Raw genomic sequence first — 23,597 nt, 5'->3', positions numbered from 1 at the left:
GCTTTGCTGCTTGTATCAGATTGTTCCTACGAAAAAAAAGTGATCATGCTTTGAATTTTTAAAAATGATCTCACTTTCAAGCAGAAGCACTTTTATGCTCCATTAAAGTTGAATTTGCCAAACTCTTACATCGCATTAACACAAGCTTTACTGGATAGATAAACGTGTTGTTCAAAGACTGGCTTGAACTTTACCAAACTGCATATTAAGATTTTTATCTTTATACTTTTTATTTCTTAAATTATTTTAAAACAGACTAGTAAAATAGACTAAGTTTGCCCAAAAGTACTGCTTTAATGACAAAATAATTTTTCCATTTGATTTAAAATATTAATATAGATTATGAGCTAATTTGAATATGAAGCTAAAATAAACAAAATATTTTGAGCTCTTAAGTAAAATTTTTTTATATTTGTTTCATATATCGTTAATATCTCAATAAACTGTTTTGATTTTGTTTCTTGAAATTTGTGTATTTAATCATTTTGACATTTCTGATTTTTACTCAAGTCTGTCATGTATCCAGTATTTTTTTTTTTTTTTTTTTGGAAATTTTAGTAGGTTTGCCAACAAAATGACTCATTATTTTCCCCCTTTCCAATTAATGGGTTTTTAAAAATATGCACAGGACATCCTCCAGTTTTCTGTGAATTACAGTGTTACACTCTTTGTTTTTATTTATTTCATGAAGTTTTTAGCTTGGAAATAATCTTCGAATGAGTATACTTTTGACCTAGAGTTACTTAGAAAATTCTAGTCTCATTTGTACCATGGCTTCCTGACTCCCAAACACCGTTATAAGAACTTGGTCTTTCCTTTATGTCTCCTTGGCCTTGAGGTTTTAATTTAATGTGTTTGTTCTTCAGAAAGAATGTAAGCTAGTTTTCAACTTGAAATGACTTTCTGTATTTTTTTAAATACGTGAAACGTTTACAAAGTATGAGGTTTTATTTTATCCAAAAATTATTCATGCATGCTTTTCTTAAAGAACTAATTTACATTAACATGTATAGTGACCTTGAAAAAATATATTTTAATGGTAATGAAAATAAAATTTAATATCGACCTAAATCTTTTTTAGGTCTCATAGATTCCACATTTTTAGCTGTTGAGTCACTGGGGTTCTTAAAAAGAAGGAAAATGCATTTTCAGGAAACTTCTTTTTTAAGGTAAACAACAAATTGTACACACAGAGGGAAAGGAGAACCTTTTATATGCCTCGTGGAGGGAAATTTCCAAACTCTTAGATGAAATATTTAGTAAGTTATAATGTACAGCTCACTGTTTCTGAGAGACTGATGGTAACTTTTTTGTAATAACTGTATTAACTTTGACTTCTAATGCAAAAATCTACACTCAATTCATTTTCACTAATTCACTTTATTCTTGTCTCCTAGTGTTCCCATGACCTTTCAGAAATGTGCAGTTCATATTTTGTGCTCTACAAAAGCTGCCCCTTAGGTTGTATTGAATAACACAAAGTTGAATTATGAGCATAATGGCAGTTCTCTGTGGCATTTCCAGTTCAAGCTTACTTTCAGTCTGTTAAATTCATAAGTGAAGTGTTTTTTTAATGTCGTCCATGTTAGGGAAAAGGTTAAATAATGCTGGGCTTCTCTTCGTGGGCAAACAGGGAGAGTCATTTTGGTTGTTTAGTGGAAGGTTGTGTTCTCATATTTTCATTCCTCGGTCAGCATAGATGATGTTCCGGATTGTTTTGGAGCTTTCAGATAGGGCTTACATACTTCTCAAATATTTCATGAACTGCTCATGGTACAGTGGAACTGAAAATCTTCCAGGGATTAACAGCTTGAGACATGGCATTACTTCCCACAGTTGTACACTTTGAGAAACCTTGAGAGGAAGGGAGAGTCACAGTGACTTGGAATTCTCTGAGAACTCTGATTTCCAGCAGAAAAGCCTGGTGGCACCCAGTGGATGATGGGAATTTTTTTTTTATTGGAGTATAGTTGATTAGCAATATTGTGTTAGTTTCAGATGTATAGCAGAGTGATTCAATGATACATATACCTGTATCTATTCTTTTCCCATTTAGGTTATTGGGATTTTTTTTTTTTTTTGGCTGTATTTATTTATTTATTTATTTATTTATTTATTTATTTTTCGGTACGCAGGCCTCTCACTGTTGTGGCCTCTCCTGTTGCGGAACACAGGCTCTGAACGCGCAAGCTCAGCGGCCATGGCTCACGGGCCCAGCCGCTCCGCGGCATGTGGGATCTTCCCGGACCGGGGCACGAACCCATGTCTCCTGCATCGGCAGGCAGACTCTCAACCACTGTGCCACCAGGGAAGCCCTGGGATTTTTTTTTTAACTTGAAGCATTTCAAAAAATGTAATTTCACTTGATATTTATCTTTCATCAACCGAGAAAACTTACCTTTTGGTTATCTATTCGGATTTAATTAATGTAATCATCAGTGAGTTGTCTGTTGTGAAAAGGACATAGAGAAGATGCACTGTTTTCCATTTTCCAAGTAAAATGGATCCCTGAGAATTCATCACAAGGCAATGGTTTCGCAGCATTCTGATGCAATATTTTAAATATGCCTTCAAGAAGAAAAGCCCACAACGCTGTGCTGTATATTGTCAGGAAAGAAGACCGAAATGCATGTACATGGGAATTACACTTGTTCACAAGTCTGCAGTTCTCAGGCAGTTTTAAGACTTTGGTCCCACATGATGTATCATCCCATGGAAGAGGGTGGGTAGGTGTTACTGCGGTATCCAAGTGGGGCACACCCAAAGGCTCCCCAGGTGAAAGGGGCCTGCAGTGAGATGAGGGGAGAGCTTTGAGTTGGCTCCTGCTCTTTTGCCACAGGGCTTCTTTATCGGCCTCCTGCAAAGGAAGGGCTTTTGGATTCTCACCAGCAACCTAGCCTGAGGGAAGCTAGAGTGTTCAGCCAGTCCAAATTGCCCTTGATATCATAAAGTTTAATTGCATTAGTTTAAAATTGAAAGAACATTTCTTCAGCTCCTGCAGTGTGTGACACATTACTTCAGGCCCCGGGGGTTCAAAGCTGAATGATAGGATCCTCTCCCTTGGGGGCTGAGGGACTGGCCTGTGGATGCCCTTGTGTCTCCCTTTCTTCTTCCTCTTCCCTTCTTTTCTCCATCCTCAAAATACCCTTAATCTTTTATGTTGGCATGTCTGGGCCTCCAGCACTTAGAGTCATGCTCGCTGTCTTGCTTTCCAGGTCTCCCAGATCAAAATATCCATTCCCCCAGAGATACAATTGAAATGATGTTTTACATACAGGTCCAGCATGTTGTTTGCCCTTAAGAAGTGTTCGTTTTAATTATTTGATATTAAATTCAATTCATACAAATGTGTAAAAAATTCAGCTCTCTTGGGGCTGGGGGAGATGGGGATGTTTTCTCTTTAAAAGTCATTTCAAATACTATTTTGGTCATGATGTTCCTGGTGAGGGCAGCCAGGATGGAAGCTGGGCTGGATGAAGGACAGATCCTTTCTGCTTAGGGAATCAGTTTGCCAGACACGTGAAGAGCTGTATCTCCACTCCAGGTACCTGTACCCACATCCTTCTGAGATCATTGATGCTCCAGTGATGCAGTAAATGTAGCAGTAGAGTGGAGAGTCTTCCTCCTTTCATGTTGGCATGGAAAATGCCTCAGGTATTTGACTACCTTGATGCTGGAGGCTTTTGTGTGATCGGTAACAGTGTGTCTGGTTTGTGGCCAGTTAGTGAAGTATCTCAGACCTTCTTTCCTCCACAGAATTTATAAAAACCCATCCTGTTGCAAAGGGCTTTCCTTCCTCAATGATACTTTGGAGTCCCACTTGTGGAAATGTCAGTATCTCTGCTGGCTTCTAATATACAAGGCCTTCTGAGCATGTTCCCAGGGAAGGAGAGTTGATTAGGTAGACTTCTCTGGTTTTAGTTAATTAATGGCCTACTCCAGCTCCATTTCCTGCTTTCCTGGAGGAACACTCAGTGACTGTACTTATGCAGCAAAGTCAAATTCGTTAGTTTTATTATATGAAACGTCAGATGAAGAGCTGAAGAGAATCTTTTCCCAGTAGCATCTCCTAAGCTCCAGAATGGAATCACAAGGAGGGCAGTGGAGTAGTGCATGGACAGGCCTGCCTAAGATCATCTCAGCATCCGTGTGAGGCACGTCAGGCTTGCTGCAGATGGGTGAGACATGAAAATAGATTCAGGGGCTAGTTAGAAGATTCAGAGACCAAGGTCAGGAGAGCTGGGGAGCTGAATCTAAAGTTTTCTTTGAACCTGTTTCTGTAACACACGAAAACAGCCGCTAAGGTGGACAGTATTTTCTTCAGAGGTTTTGTCTGAATGCTTCTTGCAGTTTAGAAATTGTAGGCCCTGGGAATATATATATTCAAATCCTTAGTAATCTAAGTATTCAGAAGGGCATAGAGTATTTTGGGCTTTGAGAGGGCAAATGTCAGGATTAGCAGCTGATTTTTTTAAGGATAGTTTTTTTTTCCCTTTCTTCCATCGTGCTAGCACTCTATCTCAGCCTGGCTTCTGGGTTTTACAACTTGATAGAGTATGCCATTTAGCCTCATGATTTATACATATTAAGCCTTATTTTTATAAATACATGCCCACTTATCACAGCCACACCACTGAGGACTTAGTAAAACACAGATTGCTAGATGCCACCCCAAGAGTGTCTGATTCCGGGTCTAGGGTGGGGCCTGAAAATTTGCTTCTCTGACATGTTCCCAAGTGATGCTGATGCTGCTGGTTCAGGGACTACTTTGAGAACCACTACTCTAGATATTCACTGAGGTTTACTACTCAGCCAGGAGCAGTTGCAAGAAAACAATAACAGCATGAAATCCCAATGTAATAATGGTGGAGTAATGAGATTTAGTTAAGAGAAAATACTTTCTGTGATAGGAATTTGTGTGCATTGTCCTAACCTCACTTATGGATAAATCATGAAGACTTATGAGGAACCTCATGTTTGTTTTTTAAAATTATGTCACAGAATTAGAGGAGTCTCTTGCTAGAACAGACCTTAACACCATCTAGCTAGAGGCAGAGGCAGGAGAAGTGATTGGTTAAGAAGACTGTGTTAGGGAAGGGAGCTTTTAAGAGAACTAATTCCCCAAATATAAAAGGAACCATTTTAGTATTTAGTCAACATTTAAAATGTTTAAATTAAATTCGGCGCCAAAGTTTATTTTAGGCCTTCTGAGCCAAAGGTCTATAGTGATTTTAATATAATTTTTTCCAGTTGCAGAGATACTTTGATGGCTTAGTTTTTGGGTCCACAGCCCTAGGTTCTTGGGAAATCTGATACCAGAGGCAGCCCAAAGAAAATTTTGCCAAATACCAAGTCTTCAAAGAATTAGCTACTGTAATTAGACAAGGAAAAGAAATAGTATATAAAAATTGGAAGGGGAAGAGGTAAATTATCATTATTTACAGATCCATGCAAACCCTGAAAACCTAATGAAATCAGCCAAAAATCTAACAGACAAAAAGAATTTAGGAGGAGTTCCCTGGTGGGGATTCCGGGCTTGCACTGCTGAGGCCCAGGTTCAATTCCTGGTCAGGGAACTGAGAATCCCCCAAGCTGCGTGGCACGGCCAAAAAAAAAAAAATCAATAAAGTCACTAGTTAAAAATTAATATTAAAAAATCATAGCTTTGATCTACACCAACAACAATCAGAGAATATAATGGAAGAACTAAATACCATTTACAGTAATGACCAAGAAGATTAAATACCTAGTAATAAAGTTAACAAGAAATGTGAGATATATATAGATATAAAGTAAACTTTAAAATGCTACTGAAGGTCTTAAAAGAAGACTTGAGTAAATGGAAAAGTGTATCCTATTCTTGGCTAAAACTTTTCAACAGTTTAGGATCATTCTCTTTTAAGTTTATCCATAAATTTAAAGCTTCCTCCATTAAAAAACAATTGCAGGAAAATTCCTACAAAGAAGATGACCTGCCAGTTATTAAAAATTTTAGGAGTTTAGGGTAATTAAAGTCTTTTGGTGCTCTCCTGATTTTGATGGAGCCAATAGAGAAAGTCCAGAGATATATCTAAAAGTTGCACTTAGTATTACATAAAGAGGTGGTTCATATCAGTAGGGAATAGTCAACCTTGAAAAAAAAAATACAGTTGTATTTCTTCCTTGCTCCCTACACTAAAACAAATTCCAGATGCCTCAAAAACTTAGACTTAGAAAATGAAACTATAAAAGTAATGGATATTTTTAATTATCTTGGAGTTGGGAAGACTTTTTGAAACAACACAAAAATCAGACTCCAAAGAGGAAAACTATCAATAAATTTGACTACAAATTAAAATATAAAAATTTCTGCAGGGCAGAAGTTACATATACAGACACACCCCATAAAGTCAAAAGAGAAATGATGAACAAGGGAAAATAATAGCTGCCTGCGTAGCAAATAAAGGGCAAATTTCCTTCACATATAAAGCAGTCTTGCAAATCAAGGAGAAAAAGACCAATAACCTAGTAGAAAAATCAATTGGTAAAGGACAGGAACAAGCAGTTCATAGAGGAAGAAATGCAAATGGCTTATAAACATAGGTAGAGATGTTCAAGCTCACTCTTAAGTTCAGAAGTCCAAACGAATACCATTTTTCACCTATCTGAATGACAGAGATCCAAAAGTTAGATAATAGGTAGCCCTATCAGTAGGCAAGGGTGCGGGGAAAGGAGTACTCGAATGCACTGCTGGGCAGTGTGGAAACTAGTACGCCTTATTTGGACCACAGCTTGGTGACATCTTTCAAAATTTTAAATGAATATACCTTTTGACTCAGCAATTCCAATTTGGGTATCTCTCCTTACAGATATGCAGGACTTGCAGATGTTGTCAAAGGTACTGTACAAGAATATTCCTTGCAACATTACTGGTAATAGTAAGAGACCAAAACCAACCTAATTGTTGGTCAAAAGAGGACTGATTTATTGAATTATTATAATCATACAAGAGAATTCTGTGCCGCCATTAATAAGAACGTTGATGGTCTATCTATGCTTAGAGGGTATAATTTCCTCTACTTTTAAGTGGAGAAAAGCAAGATTTAGCACAGTGTATATGATACATTTCTTGTATTTTTAAAAACAAAGGGAGAGATAGTTGTGTAATAGATTTTACTTAACTCATTATATTCAAATTATTTCAATCTAATGAATATTTAAAATATCAGTTGGATACTTTATATTGCCTATTTTGGACTAAGTCTTTGAAATTCGCTGTATATTTTACACTTACAGCACAGTGCAATTTGGACTAGCCATGTTTCAAGTACTCAGGAACCACGTATGGCTCTTGGCTCATGCACTAAGCAGAGTAGGTACAGAGAGCAAAGAGCACTGGACTAGAAGTTCAGAGACCCAGGTGGCCCTGCAGCTTATTGCTGTGACAGTGTACACGGAGTCTACTTTTTCCTGGGCCTCATTTTCTTCAGATAGAATGCGAAGGATTAGACTAGAGCTCTAAAGTTCCTTCCAACTTTAAAATTTAGGGTTCAAATATATTTCATATTATTTGTCAAAGTCAGAAATGGAATTGCACTTGCTTTCAGAGACACAGTTTTCACCAGCACTCCTAAAATTCTGTGTTCCTAAGTGAAGCATACTTCATATCGTAGGGACTGTATTGTCAGTGCTAGAGTAAGGGTTTGTTTATTGGTTTGTTTAAGGGAAGAATGTTACTAAGCTACATACATGTTATAAACCAGGTAGGAATTGGTCAGTTCTTCTAATAGAATTACGTCCAGTATGAGGCTTTGCTAAGAATTCTAATGGCACATGGAGAACTTCAAAAGAGTAAAAGAGAGACTCACATCAATAGTATCTAAAGAAAGAGTAAATGTTGAAGGAGAAAGAGTTGAGAGGGCGGAGTTTTTTAGTACAGTTCTGTTTATAAACTTCATTCTTCCGAAGATTATAACCAGTAGTTCCCTTAGAACAGTAGAGAATGAGAATCACACAGACAGTGAATCTCAACCAGAGCCACACATTGGAATCACTTGGGGAGATTTTTAAAATCCTGATGCCCATTCTATACCCCAGACTGGTGGTTCCCAAAGCGTGGTCCTGGGACCAGCAGCAGCAGTAGTATCTCCTGGGAGCTTGTTAGAGATGCACATTCTCAGGCACCCCCACCAAGGCCGACTGAGTCAGAAACTCTGGGGTGGCGCCCAGCAATCTGTTTTGTAATGTTCCCCTAGTGATTCCACTGTGCAGCCAGAGTTGAGAATTCTAGAGCAAGCAGGATTCAGGGCAGGGATAGCAGGTGGGTTTCATTTTGAGTACCAGTTTTCATCCTATATCGCCTGTGGGGATGGAGCTGGAGATGGAATGCAGTCCACCTGCTTGGTATTTGCCATTCTTGATTTGGGTAATTTATTGGCGTTATAGAGGGTTGGATGTTGCAGTTCACAAATAGAAGTCAGGAAGCATCCTATCCAGTTGAGAAAAAAGAAGGAAAAAAAGAGGAGAAAAGGGGAAAAAAACCCACGGGAACCACAAAAGCCATAGAAGCTACAAAAGGTTGGGACAGGAGGGAACAAGTATACTAAGTAAAATATTATAAGTGAAGAAATTCCAGATAGATTCTAAAATATTTCATTTATAAATAGGGTTTCTTAAAGAAGTTCAAGTGTCATGACGATTTTAGGCCCACTTTATGATCTGTCGTCAAGTCTGTTTGATCAAAAAATACAGCTTGTTGAACCCTTTATCATTTGGCATTGAAGAATCCATTTCCTCTTAACATTTGGGCTTTAGGTAGGAATGCACTTAATATAGGTATGGTAAATTCAGAATGAACTAAGCCAGAAAATAAAATATATTTTCCAAGTATAAAGAGGTTGTCACTGACTGAGAAGGAGTTAACGTGTCACATTCTTTCGATTTTTACTTATCAGGAGAAATCACAGTATCTGTAATTTCAGAGGCATATTCTGAAGAATGTTATATTGTGATCTCTCTAAGCTGAATCTTAGAAATCTATCTGGGAGTTTTCAGACCTGACAAAATAAGAATGGACCCATTACAGTATCACGTTCATTTGATTTTTCAAAAGTTAGGAGGACTGTATATGCAGATCATTTGAGAGACTGCTTTTGCTCTGCCTTGTAATAAGCAGATGGAGGAAAGCAGGCTGGGCTGTGTTGAGAGTGCATCTGGTGCTTCTTGTTTTTCACGATCTCGGCTGTATAACTTCTGTAAACCCTTTCTGTGTATTTTTCTTTTCTCGTTCCCAAACATTACATTTTACATGGGAAAGTCAATTTTGATAATTTCCAAAAAGCTAGGTGTTACAGCAGAATTTGTGCCTCTTAGAAAAAACTGCTCCTTTACTATAAAGTAGAACCTGCCTTTCATACCTAAGTAAAACAATTCTGATATAACTTTCCTAATCGTCACATTTATTACAGAAAGGATGATAATACTATTTTCCAGACCATGTTTACAAAGAATATGATTTTGATTTCTGTGTTAATTTCTGAGTACTGAGTTTCTGTTCTTAAATTGTTTTGTGAATTGGGCTGAGTATAAAGTGGCTTTCAGCACATGGGTGGTATTGTCAAACATCTTCCCCAGATAGCAAACACATGCATTTCAACAGCTTTTTGGACAGAACCACAGTTAATAATTTCTTTACAAGAAAAATGTATTTTTTTTATTATCATTATTTTCTCATCTTACGTTCTGGCATTTAAATTATGAAACTTCATCTCGCCATGTAGACTTACCTTGTATTGCCAAGAGGAAAGAAGTGGCTTTTCTGCAAAGCTAAATAGTTTTTACTTTATTGTCTGCTACGAAACAGCTGCTGATACCAGAAAAATGCCGTCTCATCATTGGGCCTGGGGTGTCCAAAAGAGGCAGGAAAAAAATGACTGTAGCTCCCTGTCTGCCCTGGCACTCTCCTCCTTTCTCTCCGTTTTCATTGCCGTGAAGAGCAGGAGAACAATATTCTGCAATTAAGGATTCCATTAAGTTGAAGAAAAGAGCAAATGGGGGATGTTTGTTCTCCAAGCTGAAAAAATTTGTCTGGGATGGGGGTGGATACTGGTAGTGGTATAGAGAGAGGTGGGTGGAGAGAAGAAGTCAGGGCTGTTTGTTGAATATACTGTTAAGGACTGTTACCATCCTAATTAATCAAGTTAGAAATTACAGCTGTAGTCCGTTTCCCCCCAATTCTTGTTATCAATTTTCTTCTCTTTTGAGACAAAGCAAATATAAATTTTGTGTTCATTTGTCATTCGTTCTTTGACTTCAGCATCTCTGAAAATAACAATGTAGCACAAAAGCCCAGTATTTACCTAGTTGTAATGTGGGTTGCCATGGTGTTTTGCAAATTATTGCAATTATGTTCACCATGCGAGTCGCCCTTGGTAACTGGCGAAAAAACTGATAATCCTGTTTTGAACAAAAGGTCAAATTGCTGAATAGAAAGTCTTGATTAACTAAAAGATGTACAAAGTGGAATTATTTCCTACCATTCAGAAATAGTTCTTGATCGGGTTTGGGGGAGGGGGTGAGTAAGTACATCTGATTACTGAAGTACAAAGCATTGAAAGGATGTTGTCTTGAGCCTTTCATGTAGTCTTAATGGTGGCTTTTTTGTCAAATTTACCCATTTGCGGCATTGAAAGAGGCAGCTGCATTTAAGCTGGAGAGACGGTGCTTTTTCAAGAGTTCAGTGCATGGAAAGTTCTCAGCAGTATCTGCAGTTTACTAGTAGCCCCTGGTCTATTAAAACTGATGTGCCGCATTTGAGCCCATTGCTCTCAGTACTTGTGAACCCCTCTGCCTGATGATCTAATAAAGTGCTCTTACTGGACAATCTCTGATCAGCTACTTAAAAAGGAGCTTGGGGGAGGGGCGGCAGGGAGAAGCCTTACAGGCAGTGAGACCTGGCGTATAGGCCAGAAGAGAGCCTCCAGGGGCTAAACCGAGAGGTCTGTCACGACGGTAATCTGTGCTGAGGTATTTGCCATGGGGTTGTGGGTTTTGTGCCCCAAATCCCTCTAAGCTGTGGTCACAGGTTTTTTTTTCTGGAAAGAAATCTTTATTTTATTCCAAGTTGAATAAGAAAAGATTAGACATGTCGTTTTGAAATTTGGAAATCCACTTTTGTGGATTTGCTTCTTTGGTGATGGCATTCATAAAATACACGATCCTACATTTACGTAAAAGCAAAAGTTTCCCGGGTTACAGCCAAAGGTCAGATGGATTTCAACTCTTCCGAATCTGGCAGAGCATTTGGGGGAGTATTTCGGAGGGGGGGGGGTTCTCTTCTTTTTTTTTTAATGGCCACCTGAAAAATCAATTCTCAAAACTTTTGAGAGTGTGTGAAAGTGGCATGAAAGCAAAGCAAACCTTAACAAGTTTGTGGGTTTACATTCTACATCACCTAGCAACCCCCTGGCTCAGCCAGATCTCTCGTCTACCCTTAGTTCTGTTTACAGACTATTCAGACGGTCCTTCGAAACCATGAAAGATATTCAGTTTCATTAGTACCATTCTCAAGGAGAAAATAATTAAAGTTAAATGAACAAACACTGCCTGGTGATGGTTTGAAGTCCATTCTGATTTTAAGATGCCCTTTGAGGCAACTGCATAGATAGTTCAGTTTGAACATTTGTTGTTCAGTACCCAAAGGTATATCATATTAAACCATGCCGATAAATAGCCTGGAAACAAACGAACAATAAAAATTACTTTTAGCTAGACTTGAGCAAAGCAAAGAAGCTCTGCTAGTAATAAGTTTCTAGGCATGCCCTCCTGATTGAATTTTTTATTTGATCCCTACCCTGGACATCTAAGCTGATCCATTCGTACACTGAATAAAGACAGGGAAAGAGGCCTGAGGAACAAAGCACCTCTCTTTAAAACTGATTTATTACCTACCCTTGGAGATCAAATCATATTCCATAGAAGGCTGTGTGCATTTTAGTGAGTAGCTTAATTTCATATATGATTGTAATACTAATAATGCATGCCCTGCCACTTTCTATTTGGAAACTGCTTATGTGCTTAAATCGACCTACTCTTGAAATTTCTGAGTAAAAAAAAATTTTTAAGAAAATGTTTTTTATGTGCCTTTTTTTCCCATAAGCCCATTCTCTGAAAAATCATTTTGGAAACAACCAAACACATGTTAAAGCTCAAAATATTTTTCAGACGTGTTAGTAATTCACTTATATTGAACACTCTTGGCAAAACTGTCTCTTCCCCCACCCCCCATTTAATAACAGTTTTCTGATTAAAAAACAATATACACTTGTAGAAATTTTACAAAATACAGAAACAGAAGCAACTACCTAGAGATAACCACAGATGGCTTTTTAGAGTATTTCCTTCCAGTCTTTTTTTCTGTGTACATATTGATGAAACTAAGCCTTGAGTTAACTTTTGAAGTTTATTTGTTAGTATGTGTACATACCTAAGGTGATGTTTTTTCAAGAGCGAGGAGTTGAGAGGCCGGAGCCGTGTTGGAAGTAATGAACAATTTTTCTTAGAGGCCTCATCACTAAAATATTAATGTGAGCATCAGAGTAGCCATTTTTCCATCTCATTCCATTTGATTCTTTCTTTTTTCCTTGTTGAAATGACTGTATGCCTTAACTGACACATCCATTTATAACCATTCATGTTGGAAAGTCGGACATTCATCATGGTTGGAATATTACATCCCCAAGTCACTTGTAGCTTCACATAGGGGAAAAAAAAGAGTCTTTTATGAAAAGATTTGTAATACAATAGAGATTAATGGAATGTGGAGAGGAAAATGCTTTCAGTTCCTCGTGTAAAGTGAAAACAGGGCGGCTCAGAAATCTTGTATTCTTACTATTTGTATTTTGTTAGATCTCTGTCATCCACAGTACATGGCTGGGTTGCATGAGCTCTTTGTGCTTTGTTGACAATTGACAGACAAAGCAAAATTATTCCTGAAGCAAGGTACTGTGTACTTAGTTGTGACCTATTACAGCCTAAGAATGTAGCTTGCTTTTGAGTTGGATGAATAGGGAGAGTATTTTATAGAATAGGCTTGAATATACTAGGAGAGATTTTAGCTGCCCATACAGAAAGATACATGTCCTCCATTGAACTTTTTCCCCCAAAATGTAATTTTCCGTATAAAGTCATTTCAAGTATATTTTCCCTGGTTGCTTGTACGGAGACAGTTTTAACTGTTCTAGTATTGTCCTACAGTGGTAAAATAAAATTGCTGGTAATTGTTGGCTTTCTCTGCTCACAGTATAGCAGGAGAAGATGGCTTGCATGGGGCTCTTTAATGTACCTCAGGTACATCTTCTGATGCTCAGCTTCTGATTGCAAATTAAAATAACAAGCCTAGGGTATTGAATTTGATGCGAGGCAAAGCAGAACAACTTGCTAATTTATCCTGTAATATACAATTGCTGAGGTTGGAATTTTTCCACTTGTAGTGCTATTCTCTGTGTCTAAATGAGGACCACTGTTTGCATCTAACCTATCATAACAGTTTGGGAGTGCTCCATTATCTTTTCAGCAAACTGATGGCAGAGTCTGGTCCTTGCACAGATGATAAGATCAATAAGTTTCAAATAACTTGGATGAAATGACATGTGACTGTTCACTTAAAGAGATGTCTTACTTTAAAAATCAATTTTAATAATATTTAAAATTCTTACATTGACCGACGAGGCACTTTCCACTTGTTTTGTTTGATAATTTTGTTAAAAATATTTTTGTATTAACTTTGGTGAATAGCTAGTTTATGTGTGTATCTTTCCTGATCTGCTCTTTCGTCTCCTACCCTGGCACCTCTCTGAGACTTAATAATCACTCTTTGACACGCCAGCATGCTGGACTGTAGAAGATTTAACTTTAAAAGCAAAATTATGTTCCTGTTAAAACTTCCCGTGGAGATCTTAGGAAAATTTTCTCCCAGTTTTGGGTGCAAATGTGGGTCAGAAAGCAATTTGTTTTTTGATATTTCTGGAAATCCCAAATCACAACATGTCATTCTTCAAAAGCAGCTGTGGGCCCATACTGTGCACTGTCTATAAGAAGACCCGTTTTACACTGGGGATAATTCTGTGACAGAAAAATGTGACTGCACGGGAACCCCAGAACATTTATAAATGGTTTTGGGTGAAAAGAGTGTCTGGTATTCTCAAAGTGCATATAGTTTGGGGAGAGGAGCAGTTAATGGCCATTATAGAAAAATAGTAATGATACGATGAACTCTGTAACAGCATGCATGCTGGCAGACCTCGCCCTGTAACCCTGTCACCGCACTCCTGGAGAGCCGTTACAGTTTAAGTCATACGTCACTGCAGTACTGTGTTGTGTTGTCTCTTGAAAATATCTGTAAATCCCAAAATAAAGCACTTCTGCATAGTTGTACTATTTTGCAATCAAATTGAGAAGCAGCTCCACCTAATCTTACGGGTTATCCCTAAGTTCTCCATTTTGGGATAACACCAGGCAGAAACTGACCAGGCTCTTTCCTGGTTAGAATAGTGCATTTTGAATAATGCATTGTCAGCTGTAAGTACAGCACTGACATTCCCCAGTACCGGAGGCATATGGAGGATAATAACAGTATTTGACATTTACTGAACATTTGTGCGTGCTTTCTTATAACAACTCTAATAGGGTAAACAACTCTAATAGGGTAAATATTATTACCTCCTGTTTTATAGACGAGGAAACTGAGGCTTAGAGAGAGGTTTGGCAACTTTATACAAAATTACCTATTAATAAATGGGAGGGGAGAGACCACACTGAAGTGCATAACCTTTTCATAACCTCAGCTCAGTTTTCTTGATTGAGTGTGAATGCTTGTGCTTGATATTGGGTGGGACACTACCAGATCCAAAGTGGGTCATTCCCTTAGGGCCTGACCGTCCAGTTAGGGAGGTAAAATAAGACGGTTCCAGGAGAGTGCAAAGCAGAGTGTGCTCAGTGGCAGCTGGGCTAGAGGGAGAAGTTCCTGAGGGCTGGGAAAATTTTACGGGAGAGGAATAGAAGTTGATGCTCAAGGAATGGGCATTTTAGGCAGAGGTTATACAGCATGAGCAGAGACAAGGAGTTGGCAACAGGCAAAAAGTGGTGAGGACAGTGAGAAAACCACCACTGTGGGGCGAAGAGCTGGCGTAAGAGAATGATGAGAAAGGAGGAATGGGACCATAGCATGTGTTCTTATCCTCTGTGGAAGGTATACCATTGGGGGATGGGAGTGGAGAGGCCTTGGGAAGCTACACTCGCAACTCTGTGCGTTGGATGTGGGAGAGCATGGAGTCAGGGAAACCAGGCATGAGCTATTACAGTAGTTCAGTTTTGAGGTCTGGGCTTGAGTGAGGTTGGTGATAATGGGACTATAAGGCCAGCGGACAGATTTGGTAACTGATTGGGAATGGGAGAAAGACCCATCATATATTTGATTCCAGAGTATGAAAACTGCTGTGAAGTTGTTTTCTCCTGTGAATTTTAGACCCTTTCCTTGTTTTCCATAAACCTGCTCCTGTGCATTTTTATTTTATTGCTTCTATTTTATTCATTTATCTTCTTCAAAAGATATTTTTGAATGCCTCCTATGCACCACATTTCCGGGTGTGGGTGATTTCTGTGTGTGCATCCTTCTAAAAATACAAATGTACGCAAATGAATAGCAGTTTGTGTTTGAGGTGCGGCTACCAAGAACACCTCAGTTACAAGTGGAAATCGATCCCTTTTTAGCATGTGCAGACAGAAACCATTTTCGTTGAGGCCTCAGAAATATAATTTAGCAATCAGAACCAATCAGCATTTGACACAATTTCATACACAGTGATTTCAAGGAATTAGTGATGCTGAGACTAAAGCAACAGGTGATAGAGTTTTGCATGTTTTGGTAAAGGTTTGTTTTGCTATTGGACAGGCCAGCAGTCACGTCTTTTGAACCCTCTACTTATAAACATGGTTAAAGTAGCCATCGGAAAACTTAATGACCGTATTACTCTTGGTTATGACAATGTGGCATTGCATAATAAAATGACATTTGGATGGCAGACATCCTTAGAGTGGTTCTGGGGTTTTTTATTGAAAGCCAAACATTTTTATAGGTTGGACTTCCAAAGAACTACACATTATTAATTTTTTTTTCCTTCCACTGACTTGGCAATGTACCTTTGGGCGGCATGTTATTTCCCAAATTGGAAATGAAAATAAGTTTAATTTTGTCCTTGTGAGTGGTAATTCAAAGGGAATTTATACAACGTTAGTATTTTCTTTTGCTTTGTTTTTATCACCTATGAGAGGCAAAATGCACTGTGAGATCTTGTGACGTAAGATTTGCGCCATCATGGAATATTTTCAAAGGCCTGGCATATTTATTTTTAACAGCTCAAATGTTCCTTGAAAGGTATATTTAGCACAGTCAGTCAATATTTGCTGGGGGAACAAAGGGTTAACCAAATGTACTTGACAAAACTGAATGGAAGCAAAGCATATATTGAATATGATTAGGGCCTCTTTCCCCCATAGAAGAGTTTTATTTAAAATATGCCAAGACCAAAAGCTTAATTATCAAAATAAAACAAGAGGCATAAAGAGTTACAGGCTTCTAATATTTTTTTTCAGCCCCAGTTCCCTTCACACAGTTATCAGCATGTTTAATTTCCATGCATAATAGCACTAGTTATTGTTGTCATTTGTAAAGGGAGATTAACAGATAGTAAGTACAAACAAACCCAAATAAGTACTGAATAGAGAGGTGACAAAGAAGAAAAGACCTCTTTAATGTTAATTATAACTGGTAGGAAGTCTAGACAAATTATATTATCTGTTTTCTATATGATTTGAAAGGACATTTAGTTAGTAACTCTGTCAGAGATAGAGTTGGGTGTTTGCTTTAGAAACAGGTGAGGTGACAATTTAGCATCTCCCTGGTTGGCAGCTCACCTGGTGAGTCATGAAGTTGTCGTAAATTGATGGAATCAAGTTTCAAAAACATCTGAAAAGAACTGTAGCTTTTGAACATTATATTTTAAAAATTAAAAAATAATTTTAACTTCTGGGTTGTATTCTGGTACTTAATACTTTACTGTCTCAAAACATGGTAATTGACCTATCTGCTTGCTTTTTAAAATTTTTTGTTAAGAATTGAATGAATTACAGCTATGGTTGTGAATATTAACTGATAGACATTCGCAAGTGTGTAAAGCCTCAGGTAGCAAATAGTGTCACAAACCCAAATGAATGATTAAGGGGTGGTTCAGTCCTGCATTTTTCATACATGGTTTCCTTGAATGCTACTGTTTCCTTTATTAATATGCCTAAGTTGATACTTCAAGAAAAAACTAGTCTCATGTTCAGTTTTATAGGCTACATTTAAAATGTATTACCAGCTGCTGCTGTCAGCCCCACAATCCCTCTGTCTCCCCCATACCTAGAACAGGCTAAAGCAAAGTATCTTGTGTCTTTAATTCTGAGGGGCCATCGATTGTGAGCTGCACTCTTAACAGCTTTTTTGGAGGAAACATAAATACATGTCACTTGTAAAGGTGTCTGAGTTTCAGAAACATTAAAATGTGAATAAAACCATGTCCTCAAATCAAGAAAATGTGGTAATAGCCCTAGGAATTGGAACAAACAGTTGCCTATGACTCAGAACCACTGGTTCTCTTTTCTAGTTCAGGGTATTTTGGTATGGTAGTAGCTATATGTCTCAGATAGGTAGAAGCTACATGAATCCCTCCCTTCTCTGTGTTGTTTTAGTTGGTACCATACAACTTGCTTCTTAAAGCCAGCCCATAGTGAATTGCTTTTAGGCTTTGTGTAAAGCTTTTAGACCTTGCTTTCCTATTTAGATTATAATTTCCTGTAAACCCATCAGTTTACATTCTGCATGTAATCATACGAGTTTTTATTTGGAGGTTTTGATGTATTCGGTGGGGTTGGGGATTTCTTTTAAGTAAAGAAAATAATGTCTCATGTGATTTGTTTTTTTTTTAACTTTATGAGTTTCCTGACTTTTATGTTTGGGGCATAGATCAAATTAACACATCAGGAAAGAAGGGTAGAGAGCTATTTCAGAATCTCTAAGGAGGGTTTGAATGAAATGAGTCTACCTTGATCACAATGAGTCTATCTTGATCACGATATGGTTTTTATTTGTATTAGTTGATGGCGGTGATAGGACTGAAGCATCCTTTGTCTCTCCAGGGCTGGTTGATTTGTGAGGAGCCAACATGTCGAAATCGAACTCGGCACCTTCCCCTTCAGTTCTCCCGAAATGGACCTCTTTGCCAAGTCTGCATGAAAGCTACACTTCGACCAGAGGTGACGGTCGTATCATGCTCAAGAAGTGTGTGTGTGTCTGTGTGTGTGTGTGTGTGTGTGTGTCTGTGTGTGTTGGGGGGAGCTTGCTCCTCCCTTAGCTCTGGGAAGTCGATATTTGGTATATGCCCTGTGGTGACACCCTGCACACATGTATTTAAGAAAATATCCAGACTTCAAAAAGATACATGCTTTATTTTTCACATCATGAACAGTATATATTTATATCTAAAAGAGAAGCTGACTGGTTCCCATATGGGTTACTCATATCTTTGGTTGCCACTTCTTAATTACAGAGAATAGACAACTTTCCTTTGTAGAAACTGCTGTTACCTTTGGACTGGATCAGAACCCCTTTTGCAGGGGCCAGAAAACCTCCCAAACCTATCCCATAAAGGGCTTATTTGATTTGTATGCGATTCCATTGTTTCTAAGTAGCAGCACAGAGGAGTAGTTCTCAAGCGTTTTCTCGTCCTTAGTACGTACACCTGAGGGATAAGGCAGTCTCTCGTTGGTGACTCCCATCTGGGGAGCACATAGTCTGGAAGCACCTTACTGGTAATTAAGATGCCTTCCCTCTGTCGCCCCCTCTGAGCATCATGGACCCAAGCAGCATTTCCCAAACTGTGCGGAGAGGAATGTTTGAAGGTCTTCCAGGCAAAGAGGGTTTTGTGATCAAGTACTTCTAGCCAACTCTGGGCTGGCCAAGGTTAAACAGGACTTATTGTAGATTGTCCTGGAACCTGTAAAATGATAATGTGAAGTCTGCCTCACCAATACAGGACTGTAATATGCCTCACTTTCCAAATTTATCCGGTCCAAGGATTTGTAAGGATCTGGGTGAGAAGAGAGTAAGAATAGGGAACTTGTTATTTACTTATTTTTTAACTCATAGGCCAGTTTTACAACCAGATTTTATCTTCAGATCTTTTCACTGAAAAGGGTTGATACACAGGCTAGTTTTAGAAAAATATTTTAAAGTTCTCATGGGTTTTTATTTTAATTGTAAGATAATATATCATTTCACAAAATTTAACAAGAAGTCAAGAACTACAAAGGGCTACCACCATTGTTGTGTATACCCTTGTTCTTTTGCATATCCATATGTATTTTTTATGTGGTTTCAGTCATAATGAAGATACACTTTTGTATCATGTTTGTCTTTTTCTGAGCATCTGTCTCTGTTGCTAGTTAATTTTCAGTACCAAAACTTTTAAACACAAATTTAACCATTCCTCTCATTGGACATTTTAGGCAATTTCACTATCCCTTTACTAGAAAATTGTGATGAATGCTTTCCTGCTTAAATTATTTATTATTTCAAATATTTCTTATCAACAGTACATATCTAAGTGCATAAATACAATGTGGACATGATTCATGTTGCCACATTACTTTCTTAATGGATTATCTCAACTTAAGTACCAGTTTTACCACTGCCTTTGCAGCATTTGGGCATTATCATTAATTTATTTTTAACTAATTTGATAGGTATAAAATGTTCCTTGCCTTATTTAGTATATCTTTGATAACTAGCAAAGTAGGATGTAGATTTTTTTAAAAATATGGAACACATAAGTGAGAATTAGGTGTTATAGCGAATTCTTTTTACGTCAGTCTCATCCTAAGATTTGCATCAGCAGGTGCGAAAAGAAAGCAAAAGTATATATATTTAGTGTGACTCATCAATCCAGTTGTACGCTCCAGGGGAATCACCTTGCTTCATGAACCGATGCTGCCTTTGAGACTTTTTAAGCATCTAGCTCATCAGGTCAAGTTCAGTGAAAACTGAATTACTTCTTAGAAAGTCAGCCGGTCTTAGGATTCCATTCCTGGTGAGAGAAAGTGAAAGGAAAGTGTACAGCTAGTAGATCGGAAACTTTCCAGTAAATGCTGCTGATGTTACTGGTAGTGCTTTAATACATCAGGTTATCTTTTATTATTTATGACCCTTTTTTAAATGAGTGAACGAACACATGCATTTTGAAGTATTTTTTCCCTTCATTTTCTTGTCCTCAAGATGGGAGCATGTTAGGCAGGCATTTACCAAGGTTATCAACTACTCTTCCCGGGGAAAAGCTTTCCTAGCTTAGCTGCTCAGGCCATGTTTGCTGCTCAGAACATGACCGTCTGGAATAACTGGACGTTCAGAGCATCCTGGTTGGTGATACTGCTCTTTGCCATTCCTCACAGGGACCTTGACGGTGGGACTCAGCCCACTCTTTTGCAGTCCATTTTCAGTTGCTGGTAATGAGTGGGGAATCTCTTAATTCTATTTATGATGTTCCTGGGCTTTCCTAGTAGGAGGAAAAAGCTGCATCTTTTTAGAGATAGTTCCAAGGTAGCACCAAAATCAGTCGTGCGATGGACAGGATCATTGTAATTACCACAGGGTTTTCCAAAGGGTCTATTTTGCAGGATTATGCTTAACTGGGTCTTAAGTTCTGGGTTGCTGTGTCTCAGTCATACGTTACTTTCATTTAATAATAGTTTATTAAACCCCTACTATATCCTAGGCACTTTGCTAGGGACTAGGGACATAGCAACGAACAGGACATTTCCTTATTTGTAAAAGTAGTTTAGCATTACATGGATTATATAAAATTGATGTCTGTGGGCAAAAATAGGCATTTGTGAATATCCATATGGACAAAATCACCAGACTTTCCTAATGTTTGACTAGTGGGGACTTTAAATATGTTGTCAAGGTTGATGGTAAAGTACTTGCCTCTTACTATGCCAGTCTCATCCTCACATGATAAATCTCTCATTTAGCCCTGAGTTGCAATTGGCTTGAGTACTTTACAGAATTGACTTGGGGTATGAGAGCTGGCTCTTTTTCTGGCTCCTCTTGCCAGTGTTACAAGAAAGAAAGCTGGGACGGTTTTGTTCTCAGGGTTTTAGACATGTCTCTCTTCTCAGATACCTTAAAAAAAATCAGTTAAGTTTTTTCAGGTTCACGGCAATTTAACAGTATACAAATTGCTGATTATTAGGAATATACTCTCTGGCATCCTCTGCACATAGGAAGTGCAGATAAATACAGGAATGAAAACTCCAGTATATGTGTAAGTTCCTAAGTGAATAGAACCCTTTTTCACACTGATGATAGAGACAAGACTTATCCAAGTTAGAGAATAATTATCTTAATATATATTTATTTTAAGGATGTGGTTTTTTACTTAAGGTGGCCAAGTCTGTATGGCTAGTGAGCTGAACCCCCAGGGGATCCTGTATTATGTAATTCACCAAAAATAAAGCGTTAGTTTGTTTGTTTTGGTTTTTCCTTAATAGAACTAAGATTTCAAACCAAGTTAAACTTTTCCTCACTAACATTGCCATACTTGAATCCATACTTGATAAGAAAACATTTACTTGTGACGCTGTCGGGGGCAGGAGCCCTGTGGCGGAGTTTAGTTTGTTCGACAAAATTACTTGAAGACCCCTCATGAGGAAGGCACTGAAATGACTTCTAGTCCTACTGTGGGACACCCCTAGTGTTTCTCACATTATCCTCAGTTGTAAAATTGTTAAAATCTTTTGTAACGGAACATCGGTACCATATAGGACTCTGGCCTTCAAGGGAGAAGGGAAATACTGAACTTGTGATCATTGTGTGTTGCAATTTCAAAATGGTTGTGGCTGACGGATTATTGATTTAAAAAGTAGGTTAGAGACAGTGCAAATGTTGCCAGGCTACGTGGGACAGTGTCTTGTTTCTGCATAAGTTGAAAACATGAAGATAGTTGTGGTCTCTTAAGGCAGTAATCATAAGCTGTACAGGAAGAGAACCTTGGGACTGTGATGGAAAGTCTTAAACATCTGTATCTAGTCATGGGTTACCCTCCAGTAGATGACGGGTTTTTACCACGAAGGGCCTTTTGGAGTTCTCTGCTCTGATTTTCCTGTGCTTGTTTTCTGATGCAGAGTTTGCTAGATTCTACATGCAGGTTTGCTTAGCCTGAGCAGATGCTAGCCTTCCTTTTCAATATACTTTTTTTCATTTTTTTAAAAAGTATCGAGGTGAAATTCACATGACAAAATTAACCATCTTAAAGTGAAGAATGCAGTGGCACTTAGTATTGCTGCATTCACAGTGTTGTGTGATCGCTACCTCTATCTAGTTCCAAAACGTTTTCATTTTCCCGAAAGAAAACCCTGTACCTATTAAGCAGTCACGGCCCATTCCTCCCCTTCTTTCAGCCCCTGGAAACCACTAATCTGCTTTCTGTCTCTATGGATTTACCTAGGTTGGATATTTTATATAAATGGAACCATACAGCGTGTGACATTGTGTGTCTGGCTTTGTTTCTGAGGTTCATCCATGTTGTAACCTGTGGCGGTGCTTCATTCCTTTTTATGGCCAAACAATAGTCCATTGGATAGATATACCACAATATATTCATCCATTTATCCGTTGATGGACACTTGGGTTGCTTCATTCAACATACTTTTAAAGTTTATTTTATTTTCATTAGCTAGATAGGTCTTACATTTGGCCTAAATTTGTGTCCTGTGCCTCCCTTGTTGGTCCTAGTTCAGTTGAATGGTATTACACAAAGCTAGACTGATCCTTCCTCTGTTCTTGCCTTCAGTAAGCACCTACTCTCTGCCTGTTTTCTGAGAACCTTTTAGATATTTGAAGGTAGCTGTCTTCCTAAGCTTTCCCCTGCCAGGCCAAGTATTCCTAGATCTTCAATCATTTCTTTAGTGCTTTGCTTTCAGAAAGTTGCATGCAGCACTTGGTGAGCTCTCACTAGCACTAGTATGGAGCAGAATAAACCTGCCACTGCCAACTTTTCTAGGTAGTACATTTCTTTGAAGTCTTTTTAGGGTTGCATTAACTTTCTTGGTATCCATATTCACAGCATTGATTCATTTTGAGTGTTTCATATGCTCAAACAGATAATAATTTCTCGACACATACAATTGCTAAGCCATGCCTTATCAGGTTTTCTGAGACCCAAGTGGTTTATTTTTACGTAATGTAAGACTCCATTAGTACTATATTAGTTTCCTAGGGCTGCTGTAATGAAGTACCTCAAACTGAGTGGCTTAAAACAACAGAAATTTCCTGTTTCATGGTTCTGGAAGCTAGCTAGAAGTCTGATATACAGGCACCGTAGGGGACTCTCCCTCTGAAACCTGTAGGGGAAAATCATTCCTTGCCTCTTCTAGCTTCTGGTAATCCCTGGCGTTCTTTTGCCTGTAAATACATCACTGCAGTCTCTGCTACCACAGTCACGTGGCCTCCTCCCAGTGTGTCTCTT

At 38.3% G+C, this 23,597-nt stretch overlaps 1 protein-coding gene across 1 annotated transcript in view; it reads left to right on the top strand.

The window, feature by feature from the left end:
* Positions 1–23,597, top strand: part of POLA1 (DNA polymerase alpha 1, catalytic subunit) — a 307,226-nt gene that overhangs the window by 187,544 nt on the left and 96,085 nt on the right. Inside the window, exon 35 of the mRNA XM_060292862.2 lies at positions 18,214–18,330. Within this exon, the coding sequence (XP_060148845.1) occupies positions 18,214–18,330 (117 nt within the window). The remainder of the gene's footprint in view (positions 1–18,213; positions 18,331–23,597) is intronic.

This window comes from Globicephala melas, chromosome X, assembly GCF_963455315.2.
Source record: "Globicephala melas chromosome X, mGloMel1.2, whole genome shotgun sequence".
NCBI classification, from domain to species: domain Eukaryota; kingdom Metazoa; phylum Chordata; class Mammalia; order Artiodactyla; family Delphinidae; genus Globicephala; species Globicephala melas.
This window is presented reverse-complemented; position numbering and strand designations above follow the sequence as displayed.